Here is a 21,004-nt window from a genome sequence, read left to right as displayed (position 1 = left end):
ATGTAAGGTAGAGCTGTTTAATGTCACACTGTGGAACATTCCAGGCAGAGCAATGACATCTCCATAGAAACAAGCAGGTGATGGACCCCCCAACCAAAAAGTTACATAGTGCAGCTTTAATCTGACTTAAGTGGTGTGGCATTAAACGTTTGTATGTGAGATAGAATATTGTTAATTTGTTAGAATATCGATTGAGAGTCTGTTCAAATTAACTATTGTCCAATAACTCCCCCTAGTGGTTTGAATAAGCAACAACATCTAATCTCACACTTTTTTTTTTTTTTTTTCCAATGATAAAAAATTCAGAGCTGTAGCCAAAAACATTAGGACAATACAATAAATTTTAGACTCATCACATGAACTAGTAGACTACATTAAAGCACTAGGCTAATAGTGTTATTTTATTAATTATTTTAAGTTTATTTAGCAAGTTTTTTAAGTTTAAGGCCTAACAAAAATCTAATTAGAATCAAATTGTGACAAGAATCGACCAACCGCAAACTACAACACATAAAATAACAGACTGGAAAGGAAAGCAAGAGAAAACTTCAACTTCTGCTTGTCTAAGAACCTCTAAGTTCATGATGAACAATTACAATAAAAAAAAGTAAGATTTTTGTTAAAACTAAAAACTAAAAACATGAACTTCAGTAGATAATTAGCAGTAAGAAACACTTTAGTACTTAGTTTAGTGTTTAGTTTGCATCTAAACGAAGTCATAGAAGTTATAAATTCAACCCTCTACATCAGGGGTGTCAAACTCATTTTGGTCCGGGGGCCGTATCCAAACTATTTTGATCCCAAAAGGGCCGGATCAAAAAACTCATGGCATATATAACCCTAAAAATAACAATAAATTCAAATATTTGTGCAGAGAAATGCAAATCTATTACAGAAATCTTTTTTAATTGATGAACTCTTTCTTTTACAAAATATTATAATATTATGAACAACCTGAAACTTAAAAAAAAATGCAATTTCAACACAATGTTTTAACATGAATTTGTATGTAAATAGGAATAAGTAAATTTTTCTTGGAAAATCCTGCACTCAGCTCCACTTTTCTCATTTGGACATTTTTCTGATGAGGGTGTCACGGTCAACAGTCAAAACGATCGTCCTTTAAGAGCGTTTGGAAAGAGACAAGTCTTCATTTGTGCTGCTCTGGTGGGAGGGGCCACGTACAGAGACGCTGCTGTGATAAACACCACAGAAAATTATCAATATTTTAATAGAAAATATAATTAACATATTTTAGTAGAAAATCAGCCGAGGGCCAGATTAAAGGTCTTGGAGGGCCGGATCTGGCCCCAGGGCCTTATGTTTGACACCCCTGCTCTATATAGTAATGCAAAGAAAAAGTACACATGAAAACTACTGATCAAAAATATTGATATAAATATTTATCATAAAATATAGCTTGAGCTTCCATATATTGAACAATACATCAACATAGTAGTTATCCTGACAAGTGGATATTTTTTGACGCACAAACATGAACTGTGAGGATGGATAATAATAACAACTTATTGCACCAAATAAACTAATTATATATTATATATTTTTGGTGTTTTTCAGGGTCTGACAATCAAACCTTTGGTGAAGTGGCTCAAAGTTCCGCGATCCACAAGCCGAAAACCAACCATCAACGAAGAGATCCACGAGAGAGTGAGAGACTGTTTTTACATTTTATTCTATTTAGTTTAATTATTTGTTATGGACATTGCAGATTAATGACCATATCTTGCACTCCATGGGGCTAACCGTAGCTGACACCCAATCACGCCAAGGTTCTAGTCCAAGATTAGTCCTGGTTTAGTCCTGGTTCAGTTCTGTTTTAGTCCTGGTTAGTCCTGGTTTAGTCCATATACGGTACAAAAGTTCAGCATCTTCACAGTTATTTTGGTGAGAATAACTTAAAGTGCTGCAATAGTCGTGTAAAGTCTTACATTTTAAACACGGTAATATTATAATGTAACAAATTACTCTGAAATGTCAGTAACAAGTCATAAATAAACACATTACACTTTTAAAGTAAGCTTGCCCAACAGTGCTCATATATATATATATATATATATATATATATATATATATATATATATATATATATATATATATATACTATACATGTTATCAGTTTTTTAAGAACTCAAATGATCAGTCTGTGTATATTGTGTATCTGTTTTCTTGTCTGTATGTTCAGAATAATTTGTTTACATAATTTGTATGTATTTATGCAAAAAACTAAAGACTTTAAAAGTGTTTATGTCTTTAATGATGATTATTACATTTCATCACATTAAATCATAAACTTTAATATTAAATACAAGTGTCCATATTCTGTCTTCAGGCGTTTGACCACATCCTGACCGCCGTGGAGGACATCGCTGGACTACAGGGATATCACCACTGGAGAGACAAGTCAGTACTGAAGGACAAAAACTCAAAATATTTAAATAAATTATAACTGCAGGAGAGATGAATAGCCACTAGATGGAGCTCTAACAAATGTTTTGTAGAATATTGAAGGAAGTTGGAGTTTATTTTAGTAGTTGTCTCTTCAGCGATTATTTCTATTTTGCACTGAGATCTTTAAAAAAAACTTTGAAATGTGGTGAATGAAAGCTTTAATATTTAAAAATGAAAATCCCAAATATTATATTAAATCTTGGAATTTAAATAATGCCACAATATTTGGGATAAAACTTTTTTTTTTTCATCTGTTTTTGATTTTGTTTTGTCCAGATAACAGTTACGATTAACAAAATACATTTACTTTAAAGGTGCATTGTGTAACTTTTCTGATGGAGGGTCCGTCACCTTATCGTTTCTATGGAGATGTCATTGCTGTGTAATGTTCCACAGTATGACGTTAAACAGCTCTACTTTACATTTATTTAATTACGTGTGGTTTTATAGCTCAAAAATACCAAGAAAAACAGGTATTCTGACTGTGAGCGGTGTCGCCTCTCCACAGATCTGACTCGTAACTTGGTCTGGTTTGGTTTCCATGATAATTGAAAGGTTTAATGCCATACTGTGAAACATCTCCATGGAGAAAAGTATTTGATGGACGCTTCACAAGAAAAGATACTCAATGCACTTTCAATACTCAATTAGTCACAGTCATTCATTTCATTCATTGCAGTCTAAATTTAAGTCTAAGACCGGTCTAAACCAGGTCTAAACCAGGTCTAAACCAGGTCTAAACCAGGTCTAAACCAGGTCTAAACCAGGTCTAAACCAGGTCCAAACCAGGTCTAAACCAGGTCTAAACCAGGTCTAAACCAGGTCTAAACCAGGTCTAAACCAGGTCTAAACCAGGTCTAAACCAGGTCTAAACCAGGTCTAAACCAGGTCTAAACCAAAACCAGGTCTAAACCAGGTCTAAACCAGGTCCAAACCAGGTCCAAAACCAGGTCTAAACCAGGTCAACCAGGTCCCAAAACCAGGTCTAAACCAGGTCCAAAACCAGGTCTAAACCAGGTCCAAACCAGGTCTAAACCAGGTCCAAACCAGGTCTAAACCAGGTCCAAACCAGGTCCAAACCAGGTCTAAACAGGTCTAAACCAGGTCCAAACCAGGTCTAAACCAGGTCCAAACCAGGTCTAAACCAGGTCTAAAACCAGGTCCAAACCAGGTCCAAACCAGGTCCAAACCAGGTCCAAACCAGGTCCAAACCAGGTCCAAACCAGGTAAACCAGGTCCAAACCAGGTCTAAACCAGGTCCAAACCAGGTCTAAACCAGGTCTAAACCAGGTCCAAACCAGGTCCAAACCAGGTCTAAACCAGGTCCAGGTCCAAACCAGGTCTAAACCAAAACCAGGTCTAAACCAGGTCTAAACAAACCAGGTCCAAACCAGGTCTAAACCAGGTCTAAACCAGGTCCAAACCAGGTCTAAACCAGGTCTAAACCAGGTCCAAAAACCAGGTAAACCAGGCCTAAACCAGGCAAACCAGGTCTAAACCAGGTCTAAACCAGGTCTAAACCAGGTCCTAAACCAGGTCTAAACCAGGTCCAAACCAGGTCTAAACCAGGCCTAAACCAGGTCTAAACCAGGTCTAGACCTTAAACCTGTTCTTCGTACTGAACCTGTGTCCTTGTGTCGTTGAGGTGGGAGCAGTTTGATAAGAACTACCTGAGTAAACTTCTGCTGAGGAAGTCTGTGTACAGGAAGAGCGAGCTGTGGGAGGCCTACCAGAAAATCAACATCCGAGACGCCATCAGTGTCATAGACCAGGTAAATCCACACAAGAAATATATTTGGTACAGAGGAGGGACAGAGAATATTTGCACTGTGAACTCTAGCCAAGTTAAAATAGACTGAATAAAGAAAACGTATCTCGAGTGGAGTGAATTTCAACCGACAAGTAAAATGATCTACTAATGGAACGAGAGTTTTTGTACCATATTTTAAGTCGCTCTGGATGTGATGTTTTGTCTGTGTCTCATTTTCATTGCTTTGTCCTTACAGCTTTTAAACAAACAGCTTGAAAACAAAAAAGGGACCAACTTTCTTTTTAAATATAATCTATAATCGTGTAAACCCAATATTTCTTTCAAAACCTTAATAATTGCTTAATTTTAGTCTTATGTTTTACAGACATGTTTCATTGCTTTGTTCTTTATAAATCAGAAAACCAAAGTTAATATTCCCTTTTTGTAAGTACCGTATTTTTCGGACTATAAGTTGCTCCGGACTCTAAGTCACACCAGCCAAAAGATGCGTAATGAAGAAGAAAAGAACATATATAAGTTGCACTTTTTGGGGGAAATTAATTTTATAAAAGCAGAGACCAGGAACTGACACTTCATCAAAGGCAAGTTAAGGTAATTAACAATAAAACAGAGAACAACAGACTGTTAACGTCACATATGAACAGTTCTTCAGATAAATATAACATAAACAACAGAACAGAACAAGTTTACCAAACTCTCCATCTCACTCCAAATCACTAAATCCATTCAATTCTTCATCCTCGGTGTCACTTCTGAGCAACTCCGTGACCTCCGGAGGTAAACGGAGCGCCGCTTCCTCTTCTGTGTAGTTGTCGTCAGACTCAGCATCAGTTCCAGTTAGAATTATTCCGGCCTTTCAGAATCCCGACAGGATGGTTTCGGTGTCACTGAAGTTCAGGCTTTGTCGATTCATTCAGTGACTTCCAGGAAAGTTTCATGGTGCACCCTCCTGGTTACTGTGAAGTTGTGTTCTCCATTCTGGCTTTCCACCAGTCCCTCACAAGTTTCTCGCTCACTCCATACTTCCTTTCTGCTGCTTAATTACTTTTTTCTGCTGAATATTTCACTACTTGCAGCAGGACAGAGGCTCTTTCTGCAGGAGACATGTGCAGTAGAGTGAAGTGACAGTGGTACAGGCGTAACAGGAGCAGCAGATACTGACACACAAGACTAGAGCGCCGTCAGTGTGAAAATTTGATTATATAAGTCGCAGGAAACACCCAAACCATGAAAAAAGTGTGACTTATAGTCCGAAAAATACGGTACTTAAAATATGAAAATACATCTTTTGCTACACAAAACAACAACTCATTGCACTAAAAATGAGAAACTAAATCTTGTGTTGCTTGACTTAAGAAAAAACACTTATTCCTTCGGTAAGTAACTGAACTGAATCTACTCAAATAAAGTGAAATATTCTAAACTTATATAACTTTTTGCAGTGTAGTACTGGGGAGTAAATACGCAGTACATGCCTATAAAAAGTGAATTCATACAAGTAATTTAAAGATGTTCTCAAGTGTGAAATTATACATAGGTTAAAGTAAAAGTGTAGAAATATTATGTCATATTAAATTATTTTCATGTTGTTTTGTTTGTTTTTTTTAGGGTGGTAATGTTTTGACGTCAGCTCGTCTCTCTCTCCCCTCGATGGCCTCCAGAGCCTCATTCCCAGAGTTCACCAACGTCACCAACTACCTGTAAGTAAAATAATTATAGTAGTTCATCTACTTTTGAAGTATATGCTGTACTCTTTAGGTTTGCATATTATTATTAAAATGATGACAATAAGAACGTCCACTAAAACAAAGGTTTCATGCCACAAGATCAAACATTTTTAAACAAGGAATTTTATGATATTAAATGTGTTATACGCGTTATAAAAGTAATTAATTACTGTAACGCGTTGCTTTTTGACATAACGCAGTAATGTGGCATCACAGGGAAAAAAAAATTAATATTTTACTCAGTTCAAATGTCAGTAACGCGCGTTACAATGCTTTTTTAACCTGGACTGAAGTGGTGGGTTTTTTGTTTTTCTTCATACAAATTCACTAAAATCATTGCGATATCAGCAGCGGTGAAACGCCATCGTTACGGTTCTGAATGTCGGTACGGACCCGGAGGTGCGCCCACGTGGACCGTCAGGTGACCACGGGCAAAAGGACCAACACAGAAGCTCCACAAGGCTAATCGCAGCTGACGCCCGATCGCGCTTTGTGGAAATCCTGGTCCACGGGCTCGAGGTTCTCTCAGGGGCAGTTCTCAGACTCAGACTTGAACTTTAACAGTCACATAAAATCAATAACATCTGCAGCCTTTTACCATCTAAAAAACATAGCAAAAATCAAAGGTTTACTGTCTAAATCAGACTTGGAGAAACTTATCCATGCGTTTGTCTCCAGTAGATTAGATACTGTAATGTTCTGCTCACTGGTCTCTCCAAACGAGCTGTGAGACGCTGCAGAACATCCAGAACATCCAGAACATCCAGAACATCCAGAACGCTGCAGCTCGGGTCCTTACTCGAACTAGGAAGTACGAGCACATAAGTCCTGGTGCTCAGGTCTCTGCACTGGCTCCTGTGCCTCAGAGAATAGACTTTAAAACAGCTCTGCTTGTACAAGTGTCTCCATGGCCGAGCACCAAAGTCCATCATCATGTCATATGAACCATCTCACACTCTGAGGAGCTCAGGGACCGGCCTCCTGCTGGTGCCCAGAGTCACGACTAAACAAGGGGAGTCAGAGTTTCAGGTTCATGCAGCTAAAACCTGGAACAGTCTGAACATGTGAGACAGACTCTTCTGTGACGCTGTTTAAATCCAGGTTCAAAACATTTCTGTTTAACTGTGCATTATAACTGAAAGGTTTTCATTCCGCACTCTTCTCTCCAATTTATGTCTCTCTTTTTTAATTTTAATCTTCATGATTATTTATGTTTTGATTTGTTTTTATTATGATTTTAATGTATTTCTTATTCTGTAAAGCACTTTGAATTACTTTGTGTACGAATTGTGCTATACAAATAAACTTGCCTTGCCTTGCCTTCTAGATTCCAGGTCCTAGTCCAAGATTAGTCCTGGTTCAGCCCTGGTTCAGTCCTGATTCAGTCCATATATGGTGCAGAAGTTCAGCATCTTCACTCGCTGATTGTTATTTGACGATCAGCGACAGTTATTTCATTGAGAGTAACTTAAAGTGCTGCAACAGTCGTGTAATGTCTTATATTTAAACACAGTAATATTATAATTTAACAAATTATTTTGAAATGACAGTAACAACTCGTAAATAACACATTATAGTTTTAAAGTAACTTGCCCAACAGTGTGAAGGACCCTCCACCAGAAAAGTTGCAAGGTTGTGTTTTATTTGTGGAACTGTATTTTAAAAGTAAAATGATAAATAAATATGTAACGAAACAGTTGTGTTTTTTTTTTCAGACGAGAGAACGGCAGCGGTGTGTGTCTGGACCTGCAGGTGATCGATAACGTCCCCGGAGCCAAAGTGGAGGAGGACACAGAAACTCACCACGTTCTAGCCGGAAACCTGTACAAACCACGCAGACGGGTGAATACTGTACTCCTATTTATAAAGTCCTGGTTTAGTCCTGGTTCAGTCCTGGTACAGTCCTGGTTTAGTCCTGGTTTAATCCTTCTTTAGTCCTGGTTTAGTCCTGGTTTAGTCCGAGTTCCTGGTTTAGTCCTGGTTTAATACTTCTTTAGTCCTGCTTTAGTCCTGGTTTAATCCTTCATCCTTTTAGTCCTGGTTTAGTTCAGTCCTGGTTTAGTCCTGGTTTAGTCCTTCCTGGTTAGTCCTGAATCCTGTTAGTCCTGGTTAGTCCTGGTTAGTCTGGTAGTCCTGGTTTAGTCCTGGTTTAATCCTTCTTTAGTCCTGGTTTAGTCCGAGTTCAGTCCTGGTTTAGTCCTGGTTTAATACTTCTTTAGTCCTGCTTTAGTCCTGGTTTAATCCTTCTTTAGTCCTGATTCAATCCTGATTCAGTCCTGGTTTAGTCCTGGTTTAGTCCAAGTTCAGTCCTGGTTTAGTCCTGGCTTAGTCCTGGTACAGTCCTGGTTTAGTCCTGGTTTAATCCTTCTTTAGTCCTGGTTTAGTCCTGGTTTAATCCTTCTTTAGTCCTGGTTTAGTCCTGGTTTAGTCCGAGTTCAGTCCTGGTTTAGTCCTGGTTTAATACTTCTTTAGTCCTGCTTTAGTCCTGGTTTAATCCTTCTTTAGTCCTGATTCAATCCTGATTCAGTCCTGGTTTAGTCCTGGTTTAGTCCAAGTTCAGTCCTGGTTTAGTCCTGGCTTAGTCCTGGTACAGTGCTGGTTTAGTCTTGGTGTAGTCCTTGTTTAGTCCTGGTTCAGTCCTGGTTCAGTCCTGGTTAAGTCCTAATTCAGTCCTAGTTCAGTCTTAGTTCAATCCTAGTTTAGCCCTTATTCAGTCCCGGTTTAATCCTGGTTCAGTCCAGGTTTAGTCCTAGTTTGTTCTCATTTAGCCCTGGTTTAGTCCTGGTTCAGTTGTGGTTCAGTCTTGGTTAAGTCCTGGTTTAGTCCAGTTGTAGTCCTGGTTTAGTTCTGATTTAGTCCTGGTACAGTGTTGGTTTAATCCTGGTTTAGTCCTGGTTCAGTTGTGGTTCAGTCTTGGTTAAGTCCTGGTTTAGTCCAGTTGTAGTCCTGGTTTAGTTCTGATTTAGTCCTGGTAAAGTGTTGGTTTAATCCTGGTTTAGTCCTGGTTCAGTCCTGGTTAAGTACTGGTTTAGTCCTGGCTAGAAACCTGCACAAACCAGGCAGACGAGTGATTACAGTACTACTGTAAATATAGACCTGATCTAGTCCTGGTTCAGTCCTGGTTCAGTCCTGATTCAGTCCTGGTTCAGTCCTGGTTCAGTCCTGGTTCAGTCCTGATTCAGTCCTGATTCAGTCCTGGTTTAGTCCTGGTTCAGTCCTGGTTCAGTCCTGGTTCAGTCCTGGTTCAGTCCTGGTTCAGTCCTGATTCAGTCCTGGTTTAGTCCTGGTTCAGTCCTGGTTCAGTCCTGGTTCGATTCAGTCCTGGTTTAGTCCTGTTCAGTCCTGGTTCAGTCCTGGTTCAGTCCTGGTTTAGTCCTGGTTCAGTCCTGGTTCAGTCCTGAGTCCTGGTTTAGTCCTGGTTCAGTCCTGGTTCAGTCCTGATTCAGTCCTGGTTTAGTCCTGGTTCAGTCCTGGTTCAGTCCTGTTCAGTCCTGGTTCAGTCCTGGTTCAGTCCTGATTCAGTCCTGGTTCAGTCCTGGTTCAGTCCTGGTTCAGTCCCGATTCAGTCCTGGTTTAGTCCTGGTTCAGTCCTGGTTCAGTCCCGATTCAGTCCTGGTTTAGTCCTGGTTCAGTCCTGGTTCAGTCCTGGTTCAGTCCTGATTCAGTCCTGGTTTAGTCCTGGTTCAGTCCTGGTTCAGTCCTGATTCAGTCCTGGTTTAGTCCTGGTTCAGTCCTGTTCAGTCCTGGTTCAGTCCTGGTTCAGTCCTGGTTCAGTCCTCAGTCCTGGTTTAGTCCTGTTCAGTCCTGGTTCAGTCCCGATTCAGTCCTGGTTTAGTCCTGGTTCAGTCCTGGTTCAGTCCTGATTCAGTCCTGGTTTAGTCCTGGTTCAGTCCTGGTTCAGTCCTGGTTTAGTCCTGGTTCAGTCCTGGTTTAGTCCTGGTTCAGTCCTGGTTTACTCTGGCCAGTTATAACTCCTGGCTTCCTTCAAATCCATCTCACCGTTTTAGTTTCACCGCTGGATCCGTGTGGTCAGATGTTTGTCTCTTTTTAACTTTTCCGTAAGTTTAGATGTTTTCAGACTCCAGGACATTTTACCTTCACACTGCTCTTTTGTGTTTAAGGCCTCGTTGTTGGAAATAGCTTTATTTTGGGAAACTTTCAATGGTCCAGAAAGTACTTTAAATGTACTTTAAATCTGTTTTAAAATGCACAGTCAGGTTTCTGTTCTCATGTGTAAAAGATATATTTGTGACTTTACTGCTTTGCTAAAAACACAGAAGAGAATTATGTTACTCCAGTGAGAATTTGGGTTTCTTATTTTCAATTTTCTCACAGTATGATTCAAAAATATTTCAGCTTGCAATGGTCCATTTAGGTTTGGACAGTTTTATTTCAGAAATAATTGACGGGTACAAAGTGCATGTCTCAGAGCTCAACTTTCTCCACATATTCACCCCGTCCCGTCTCAGATATTATTTTATAAAGCATCACAAGATCTTATTTCCACAAGTCTCGGTTTCAGTATCAGTTTTTTGTTTGTTTCTTTGTTTTTTGACAACCATCAGGGGTCCCCAACCCCCGAGCCATGGACCAATACCAGGCCACGAATCCCACGCAGGTCGTGTCTCTAAACCAGAACTAAAACCAGTTCTAAAACCAGGATTAAACCAGGTCTAAACCAGGACTAAATCAAGTCTAAAACCAGGTCTAAAACCAGGTCTAAACTAGGACTAAACCAGGTCTAAACCAGGACTAAATCAAGTCTAAAACCAGGTCTAAAACCAGGTCTAAACCAGGTCTAAAACCACAACTAAACCAGGTCTAAACTAGGACTAAACCAGGTCTAAAACCAGGACTAAACCAGGTCTAAAACCAGGACTAAAACAGGTCTAAACTAGGACTAAACCAGGTCTAAAACCAGGTCTAAAACCAGGACTAAAGGTCTAAAACCAGGAATAAACCAGGTCTAAAACCAGGACTAAATCAATAAACCAGGTCTAAAACCAGGTCTAAAACCAGGACTAAACAAAACAGGTCTAAAACCAGACTAAACCAGTCTAAACTAGGACTAAAACCAGGTCTAAAACCAGGATAAACTAAACCAGGTCTAAAACCAGGAATAAACCAGAATAAACAAACCAGGTCTAAACCATAAACCAGGTCTAAAACCAGGACTAAACCAGGTCTAAAACCAGGTCTAAACCAGTCTAAACCACTAAACCAGGACTAAACTAAAAACCAGGTCTAAAACCAGGACTAAACCAGGTCTAAAACCAGGACTAAAACCAGGTCTAAAACCAGGACTAAACCAGGTAAAACCAAGGAATAAACCACGTCTAAAACCAGGAATAAACCAGGTCTAAACCAACACTAAACCAGAACCAAAACAGAATTTAACCAGGACTAAATCATACCACGCTTCCTCCTGGCTCCCTCACGCTTTGGTCTGTGAAATATTGTCAGACATAAACCACCATCTGCCCGTGGTGCAAAAATGCTTGTGGATCACTGTCCCCAAGCTTTTTTGCACAAGACTGACTCTTTTAAGGCCTGTTATAATGTTATTACCTCCTCAAAAACAGACCTGGAGCTATGTTTTGTTTCATTCACACATGTTGAAGAAATCCTGTTTACATCTCCAAAGCTCAAAATGCTCTGTTCCACTTTGTCATGTCACGGTTTTCATTTTTTTTTTGGACAAGATCACAGATACAAGCGGCCAAAATGAGTTTCCTCCGTAGGGTGACTGTGCGCACCGTTAGAGATAAGGTGAGGAGCTCAGTCACACGGGAGGAGCTTGGAGTAGAGCCGCTGCTCCGGCATCTGGGAGGTGTTCTGGGAAGGAGGCCCAGGAGAAGACCCAGGACACGCTGGAGGGACTATGTCTCTGGGCATTCCTGGGAACACCTCGGGTCCCCCTGGAGGACCTGGAGGAAAAGTTCGGGGTGAAGGAAGTCTGAGAGCCCCTGCTTAGACTGGTGCCCTCATGACCCGGCCCCGGATAAGAGGACGAAAATGAATGGATGGATGTTTTTGTTGATTTTAAGAAACCATTTCAAAACATACAAAAAACAATACAAATCAAAACAATATAACACAAGTCTGGAGTTACAGGTTCTTATTTAAACATGAATTGCTAATGTTCAGGTTAACAGCTCCTTTTACGTCCGTTTTTTGTGACTGGGGCGCCAGTCATTGTGTCCTTGGGCAAGACACTTCACCCACATTGCCTAGTATGAAAGTGGTGTGTGAGTGATGGTGGTGGTTGGAGGATCCGATGGCGCCGATTGGCATGGCAGCCACGCTTCCGTCAGTCTACCCCAGGGCAGCTGTAGCTACAATAGTAGTTTACCACCACCGGGTATAGAGAAAAAAGAATAATGAATCTATGAAAAATGATCTGTAAAGTGTCTTTGTGACATATGTCTGTGAAAAGCGCTATATAAATAAAGACTTACTTACTTACCTTTGGCTTAGTAGAGATTGGAAATTCCAGGGTTGAAATAATCCAGATGATTCTAATGAAGTCCTGTATTATCACGTGACATCACAAGGTGGAATAGAGTGTTTTCAGTTTGAGAGAAGAACTAAACTAACCTAAATTTGCAGGATTTGTGAGTTAAACATGTGTGAATGAAACAAAACACAACTCCGGGTCTGTTTGTGATGAGGAAAAAAATTATGACACAGATCTGAAAACCGTGTAATTGCAACTTTACTGGTGCAGGAGACCGCTACTTGCTGCTACTTCCATGGAGATGTTATTGCAAGTTTAATGCCATTCTGTAAAACATTCCAGGCAATACAGTATTTGTATTTTGTGCGTTGTGTGCAGTACCAGTCCCACTACAGCCGTCACTTCATGCCTCTGGGGGAGAAGGAGCGTCAGGATCGAGAGGTTTTCCAGAGAAACATGAAATATCGAATGGAGAGCTCCAAGTCCACAAGACACAAGAGACACAAGAAGGAACGCAGCATAAAGAAGGTACGGACCAGAGACGTTAAAGGAGCTGGATTTTTACTCTCTTAAACCGTGAAAAGTTTGTAGTGGTCCAAAGTTATTCCTCACTTACCTTACGCATTCAGACCATCCTAATTATTCACAATCTCATTCTCTTTGTGTGGTCCTTTTCTGACAGAGAAGCTTTTTGTCATTTTTGCTTCAGCGTTTTGAAAAACAAGGCTTTAAGTTAAGTGGAGAAGGTTCACAGATCATGAAAGGTCAAAGTGCATGACCTTTAGTGAACAGATGTGTGTAAGGTGATGTTCACAAACCAAACACTTGTGTTCTTAAAGGGACAGAGTTTTAAAATCAATCTCAACTCTGTATATATTGGGTTTTCACAACTGAAACATTTTTTAATGGTTTTCAACATTTCTTCCCTGGTTCTATTTAGAAACGTGCCATACGACCAGCAGAGGGCAGCAGAGCACAGTTATGTTGTGATCATTTCCTTGAGTCAATAGACCCAGAGTCGCCCCACACCACCGTGTTCTGCTTTGGTTTAGTTCAGTTATTTAATGAAACAGGGACAGTACAACATGAAGCACATGAGAAGCATTGTATCAGATTACAACACTGTAGACTCGGGGCAGCCTGAAGTTGTCTTTCATAAAATCAAACATTTAGAGGAATTGCAATTCTGATTCTGATTCAAATACTTTACTTTGGTTTTACTTTGAAAAGTCAGATAATTGTTGGTTGAGGACAGACTCCAGAGCAGACCTGTTGGTCAAAGTCAAGTGGACAAAGTGGAGGTGAGGAAAGGTCAAAGGTCATGTCCTCCTGTGGAGTGATGAGGTTTATAAGGTGTTCACAGTTCTACACCTTAACAAAATGTGTTGAGAACTATATCAGTATATATAGATATTAATAGATTTCCAAATTCTGTTGATTACTTCAAATGGTTAAAAACATATATTTTGTATAATTAACAAAGTTTACTCTTAAAAACATACACAGAGAGATGTTTGAGTAATTCTGCATATTTTGTCCCCATAACACATCATGATGTCATCAGGTGGTCATCTACACGGTGCTGCTTCATGTTTAAATTCATTCCTCGTTATTCTTTTGTGATATGGATCATTGCCCTTGTCAATATTGAGATACTGATTAGTTTAGTGTATTTATTTCATGAGACAGGGACAGTGCACAATATACATTAACAAGGTTTAACCCCAGAGCTAATTTCCACCTGTCGTCCCAGGGCAGGTTGATGTTATAGTTCATAAAATCAAACATATAAAGAGAAATTCTTTATAATGCCCAGCGCATCATAACAATTCTGTAACATCATTCACACCCAGTTCTCTCCGCATCTTAAAAACATCATCCTTATCAAAAGCATCATTCAATTCATTCACTCCAGAAAAATCACACTCTCTCCAGACTCTCATCAGTCACATTATGGGCGCAGGTTTGGTTTGAGAGGAGCCACTGTTTTACTAGGCATGAAAAAGTGCCATAGTTTGTACATGTGATCAGCTCAGTTGGTAACTCTGATGTGTTGTGCAGACTTATCTCCACCATATTCTGATCACTTGCTCGCTCCCCTGTAGACAGATGAGTTTAATGCCTTTCTCTGGAACATTCCCAGTAAAGCAGGAAGCCTGGAAGCAAACTGACACCGTGTTTTTCTGACCTCTCACTGCAGAAACTCTATCTCCTCTGGTTGCTATTGGCGATGTAAAGCTTTGCCAATTAAAGCCTGATTTTGTTCCTGTTATGTCTGCACGCTCAGAGTTTATTTATGCTTCTCGTTCACAGCGACGTGGATCCGATGCGAAGGAGGAGAGCTCAGAGAAACCCAGACGCAACGTCAGCTGGCACGACAAAGGTAACTCAAACACAGGGGTAAGAGAGAGTCAGTACACAGGATTACAGGGAGAAGAGGATCACGTCATGGGCAGGATCCAGGACAAATGTAATATTACTGAGGCTGTGATTTGGACGAGATTTTTCATGTAATTCTGTAGTTTGGAGTTTTAATTGTTTCTCAGACTAAACCCGGAAAAACTGGAAACTAATTCTAGATTTGAAGGGCCGTATTACAATATCTTCTAATCATTCAAACACGTTTAACACACAGACTCAGTGTATTTAGGTTGTGTTCTTCTCTCAAACTGGAAACACTCTGTTCCACCTTGTGATGTCATGTGATAATACAGGAAGTGCTCCACTGTGGTTTTAAACTCCATACACTTTCTCTAGAATAATTTCGATAATACCAGCCCTGGAATTGCCCGTTTCTATTCCATAAAAGGTAAAAGGAAGTGTTAACTTGAAAACTACCACTACATGAGGACAGAGGGATATCAACTCCCTCTGTTGCATCTCATACTTGGGTCAAACATGATTGTCCAATCAGATTTATTCAGGTTTATTCTATCACTGACAAACTAATTTTAATTTATCTAACCTCAGATGAACAGAGTTTAGTGCTTCGTTCATTGAGCAGCCAGGTTTGTTTTGATATGGATTGACCATGTGTGTCCCTGATTGGTTAATCAAGGGGCGTCAAACATACGGCCCGGGGGCCGGATCCGGCCCTCCAAGACCTTTCATCTGGCTCTCGGCTGATTTTCTACTAAAATATTTTAATTATAGTTTCTATTAAAATATTGGTAATTTTCTGCGGTGCTTAGCAGAGCAGTGTCTCTAGTGTCTTTGTACGTGGCCCCTCCCACCAGAGCAGCACAAATGAAGACTTGTCTCTTTCCAAACGCTCTTAACCCTCTCAGGCTCAAATTAATTTTTAATATCAGGAAAAATCTGATATTTGGGGAAAATTATAATATGGGGTAGTAATATACAATTCTGACTTTTTTATCCTTTGTAAACAAAAAAAGTATTTTGCACTTCTGGCAGGCCTTTTGTGTGTAGTCATTCTTGCACAGTCTGCATCGTCCACGTTTATCAGCATGGATGGGAGAAAAGGCTCCTGAGTAAAAAAAGGCTCATATAATATAGATGTGGAGTAAGTAGGTACTTGGAATTTAGCTGTTGCAAATCTGCAACACCTGCCTGGAGAGGGTTAAAGGACGATCGTTTTGACTGTTGACCGTGACACCCTCATCAGCAAAATCTCAAAAATTAGAAAAGTGGAGCCGAGTGCAGGATTTTCCAAGAAAAATTGACTTATTCCTATTTACATACAAGTTCATGTTAAAACATTGTGTTGAAATTGCATTTTTCTTAAAGTTTCAGGTTGTTCATAATATTATAATATTTTGTAAAAGAAAGAGTTTATCAATTAAAAAAGATTTCTGTAATAGATTTGCATTTCTCTGCACAAATATTTGAACTTATTTCTATTTTTGGGGTATATATGGCTTTTTTTTTTTTTTTTCCCGGCCCCTTTGGGATCAAAGTAGGTTGGATACGGTCCCCGGACCAAAATGAGTTTGACACCCCTGGGTTAATCCATCTATCAATCAAGCTCATCTGAACTCTGCAAGATTCACCAGCAACCAGACTCAAATTAAGCATTTCAGAAGTGTCTATTCTGGATCTCAGGCAAAAAAAAAAAAAAAAAAAACAGGACTAAGAATATTAGTAATCCAGTATGAATCCAGAGCTATGTACTCATCTATGGTATTCTACTTTACATTAAAAAAAAATCTTTATTTGGCAGAAACATACAGTTTGTTGTAAAAACTGTATAATTTGTGCATTTAATTTATATTCAAATACAAAAGTTTAATTATTCTGTTCATCAAAGAATCAAATGTGTTACAATCAAATGTGTCTTGTCAAGCCGGTGCTGGTTTCTGTGAACTCTGTGTTTGTTTCATGTGTTTGATATCAGATGCATACACACATATTAACCTTGTGATATGTGTGTTTGTGTGTGTGTGTTTGTGTGTGCGTGTGTTTGTGTGTGTGTTTGTGTGTGACAGAGCCGGTGCTGGTGCCTGTGGACTCTGAAGACGATAAAGGAGAACCCTCGGAGAAAGAGGAGGACGAGGGAATCACGTTTGTGGCACGAAAAGTCGAGACCCCGAAACCAAGACCCAAATCAGGTCAGGATTTATAATTGTTTATAAGTGTAACAAAACAAAAAATAAACTCCCTTTGTTAGACACCCTTTGCTTTGAATCCTGGTTTACACGTTTGACATTTTTTGACTCTGGCGTGGCACATCTGTGAAGTGAAAACCATTTCAGGAAACTTCGTCAAGAAGATTACTGAGAGAAGACCAAGTGTTTGCAGCACTGTTGAAGCAAAGTGTGGTTAATGTGAGGATTAGAATATAAAATCAAAAAAGTATTTAGTTTTAGTTTATTATTGTTATTTTTTTCCTTTGCTATATACCATATTTTTCGGACTATAAAGCGCACCGGATTATAAGGCGCAATATCAATAATGTTGAATTCTCTCATTTTTTTTCATACATAAGGTGCACCGGATTATAAGGCATATTAAGCGAAACAAACGAACGACACCTGAGACTGATCCTTAGTCCAGGCGTCCACGATTCATTGGCAGATCGTGGCGTAATTCGCCCGGCGGTGCCTCCCTGTCTTGGTGAATGTGGATTATGAATGTGAATGTGGGTGGAGAATTTAAGTTTGTTTTTTTGATTTCCTACGAGGAGGACTCAAATAAACATTGAGTAATAATGTGTTTAATGCAGCTTTGCGCACATTTGTTTACGTTTTACAGAAATGAAACATAAAACCACATGGCTAATTTGCATAAACTATAAGCGCTGAAAAAAACGCTTGCTCCTTGTGCGCTGATGCGGTCAGTTTCTGTCAGACTCCACAAGGCTCTTGACTACAGTAGCCGTAATTCTCCGACAATCCATCAAGTGGTGCGGCTTCGTAGTTTACCAAAGTCGTACTAAAACATTTAGACAGATTTTTGAGCGCCGTGTACCACATAAAAGGTTCGAGGTCAGTAAGCACAACCAGAATTAATACAAAAGGCGCACTGGATTATAAAATGTGTAAGAAAATTTAAGTAATTTATCTTCCACGTACATCTCAGTTTAACATTGGCTAACAAAAGCTGTATTTACACCATTATCTTCCACCAGCATACCATTATCTAAATTGTGGCATATTGCTTTCTAACTTCACACTTGCTTTATAAATCTCCTTCTTTGGAAGCATAGAAAAGGGGCTCGAAGACTCAAAGATCACACTATGTTCACTTTTGAAATCACACTATGTTCACTTTTCAAGTCCCTGGGCCCGTATTATTGATGGTAAATAAACTTATCTTCTTTAAGACGTCCAGTTGGTCTCCAGCCTTTTACTTCGACTCTTTCCTGGAAAAGCTGAAAAGGCGCACTGTCAATTTTTGAGAAAATTAAAGGATTTTAAGTGCACCTTATAGTCCGAAAAATATGGTAATTCTTGCTTCGTATATTTGATGTTTTCCATGTTTATCTAAAATGTAGAAAGGAGTAAAAATGAAAGGGAAAAAAATTGTGTGTCCAAACTTTTGACAGGTACAACAGTTGACTTATTTTGACTTTCTTCTTACCACATATTTTTGCTCTTTGTTATTTTATCATAATGTATAAAGCTACTGTGTCCAAATACTTTCCTTTATGGATTAATAATGTTTGTCTAAGTCTAACATCTTCCTGTCTCTGTCCTCAGTCCCTGCAGCTACAGAGGTGTCCAGCAGTCCCCTGGCGAGCCCACCCTCCCGCCCCCGAGCGTGGACACCCCTCTTCCCTGGAAAGGCGGCATAGGGTCCCCTCCGCCCTGCGTCTCCGTGGAGGCCACCAAGATCATCCCTGTGGACCTCCAACAAGCCTGGAACCAGAGCATCTCCTCCCTCGAGAGCATCTCCTCCCCGCCGGCGCCCCCTGCTGCTGCCGCCGACGCCGTGCACCCCAGGATCAGCGCCCTCTCCCGGATCGGAGCCTCCCGCCCTGCCTCCTACACCCCCTCCAGTAGCTCCAGCTTTTTCAGTACCTCGAATACGCAGTTAGTGCAAGGTTCGTTTTTGTTTCCAGAGAAGAGCCCCAAAGAAGAAGAGGAAGACGAGAGCTCGCACGAGTTACAGCCTTTAATGTCGACGTTAAAACCGCCTACAGCTACGTCGTCGTCGTCAGCAATGGCTCCACCTCCTCCTCCGCCAGGATCTGCCCCGGGGCAAGGACGCAGGAAGCACCCCCGAGTGTTCCTCCGCAGCCTCGTGTCGGCGCCCCCTCCTGGCAGCACAGAGCCACGCAGCAGAGGACCAACCCAACTGTAGAGGTTTAGGATACGATACAGATAAGATACAAGATTAAAGGCGCTGTACCTGATTTTTACTGTCTTAAAAACGTAAAAAACAGAAATAAGCAGTGTTTTAAGCAGTTTGCAGTGGTTCAAAGTTATTCCTCACATTCCGTATTTTTCGGACTATGAGGCGCAATATCAGTAATGTTGAATTCTCTCGTTTATTTTCATACGTAAGGCACACCGGATTATAAGAAGCATTGGTAACACTTTATAATAACTACACCTTCCTTAGCCTTAATAAAGCATGAACAAAGACTTAATTAATAATGAACAAAGATTTAATTAATAATGATTCACGCTTAGTAAATGCTTAATAAAACATAATTCGTCTTCACTTTAGAAAAGCTCTCAAAAAGACTTAACTAACAAATAACAGCTGCCTGAATGATCATCGCATTGTATTATTAGTAAATATTGTCTCATAGCTTAACTAATCATTAATAAATGCACAAATGGTTAGTCCATGAGTAATTAAGTATGAAATAATTATGAGTAACTATTTACAGCACAGGCAAATTAAGTGCAAGTGCTAATTAAGGTAGTAATTAAGTAGTTACTAAGCATGAATCATTATTAATTAAGTCTTTGTTCATTATTAATTAAGCCTTTGTTCATGCTTTATTAAGGCTAAATAAGGTGTAGTTATTATAAAGTGTTACCGCATTAAACGAAACAACAAATGGACGACATTTGAGACTGATCCCTTGGCCAGGTGTCCACGATCCACTGGCAGATTGTGGCGTAATTCGCGGTGGGTGGGCTTTGTTTTTTTAAATCCTACGAGGAGGACTCAAATATACATTGAGTGATACTGTGTTTAATTCAGGTTTGTCCAGATTTGTTTATGTTTTACAGAAACTAAACTTAGAACCATATGACTAATTTGCATAAACTATAAGCGCTGAAAAAACAGCTTGCTCCTTGTGCGCTGATGTGATTCAGCTTCTGTCGGACTCCGTGAGGCTCTTGCCAACGGTCGCCGTAATTCTCCGACAGTTCGTCAAGCGGTGCGGCTTTGTAGTTTACCAAAGTTGTACAAAAAGATTTTGCCAGATTTTTGAGCGCCGTGTACCACAAAAAAATCGGTTCGAGGTCAGTAAAAGCACAGCCAGAATTAATGCATAAGGCCCACCGGATTATTTATTTATGATACGTTTATTCGGATCTTTCCATAAAGATAAGATAAGATAAGATATGCCTTTATTAGTCCCACAGTGGGGAAATTCCAGTGTTGCAACGCACAATTTCAGAACAGCAGGAAAAGGTAACACAGATAATAAATAATAGCTTAAAATAATTTAAAAATAGACTTAAAAATAATTGCACATGGTTATGATTGACTGGTACATGTTCAGTGTTAGCAGTGTTTGTTGTAAAGTCTGACAGCAGCAGGAAGGAAAGACCTGCGAAACCTCTCCTTCACACAGGATAAAGGATAAATTGCATTATTATTCTGTAATCAGCAGATACATAAAGGCAATTATTTTACATTGCTCATCACAACTATAATCTCCAAAATAAAATAAAAATTTAATATTTATAAATACTTTATAAATACAAAATTATAAGGCACACTGTCTATTTTTGAGAAAATTAGAGGATTTTAAGTGCACCTTATAGTCCGAAAAATACTGTACTTTATGCATTCAGAGCATCTTCATTAGTCACCACAACTCTCAGAGACCAGCGCAGAGTTTTGCCATGACGGTAACACCAACTACAATGCTAACATGCACTTCCTGACTTTATAATTAGATGCAGACAGCACAAACACGGACTTACTTTGAAC

At 39.7% G+C, this 21,004-nt stretch overlaps 1 protein-coding gene across 1 annotated transcript in view; it reads left to right on the top strand.

The window, feature by feature from the left end:
* Positions 1-19,435, top strand: part of slc9a5 (solute carrier family 9 member A5) — a 105,362-nt gene extending 85,927 nt beyond the window's left edge. The window contains 10 exon segments of the mRNA XM_055154938.1: positions 1,579-1,668; positions 2,351-2,421; positions 4,115-4,241; positions 5,849-5,940; positions 7,683-7,809; positions 12,803-12,952; positions 14,738-14,807; positions 16,870-16,992; positions 18,583-18,629; positions 18,632-19,435. Coding sequence (XP_055010913.1) covers positions 1,579-1,668; positions 2,351-2,421; positions 4,115-4,241; positions 5,849-5,940; positions 7,683-7,809; positions 12,803-12,952; positions 14,738-14,807; positions 16,870-16,992; positions 18,583-18,629; positions 18,632-19,186 — 1,452 coding nt within the window. The 3' untranslated portion in view covers positions 19,187-19,435.
* Positions 19,436-21,004: the final 1,569 nt, after the last annotated feature.

Source organism: Boleophthalmus pectinirostris, unplaced genomic scaffold, assembly GCF_026225935.1.
Source record: "Boleophthalmus pectinirostris isolate CB_2022bp ecotype Guang Dong unplaced genomic scaffold, ASM2622593v1 HiC_scaffold_19, whole genome shotgun sequence".
NCBI classification, from domain to species: domain Eukaryota; kingdom Metazoa; phylum Chordata; class Actinopteri; order Gobiiformes; family Gobiidae; genus Boleophthalmus; species Boleophthalmus pectinirostris.
This window is presented reverse-complemented; position numbering and strand designations above follow the sequence as displayed.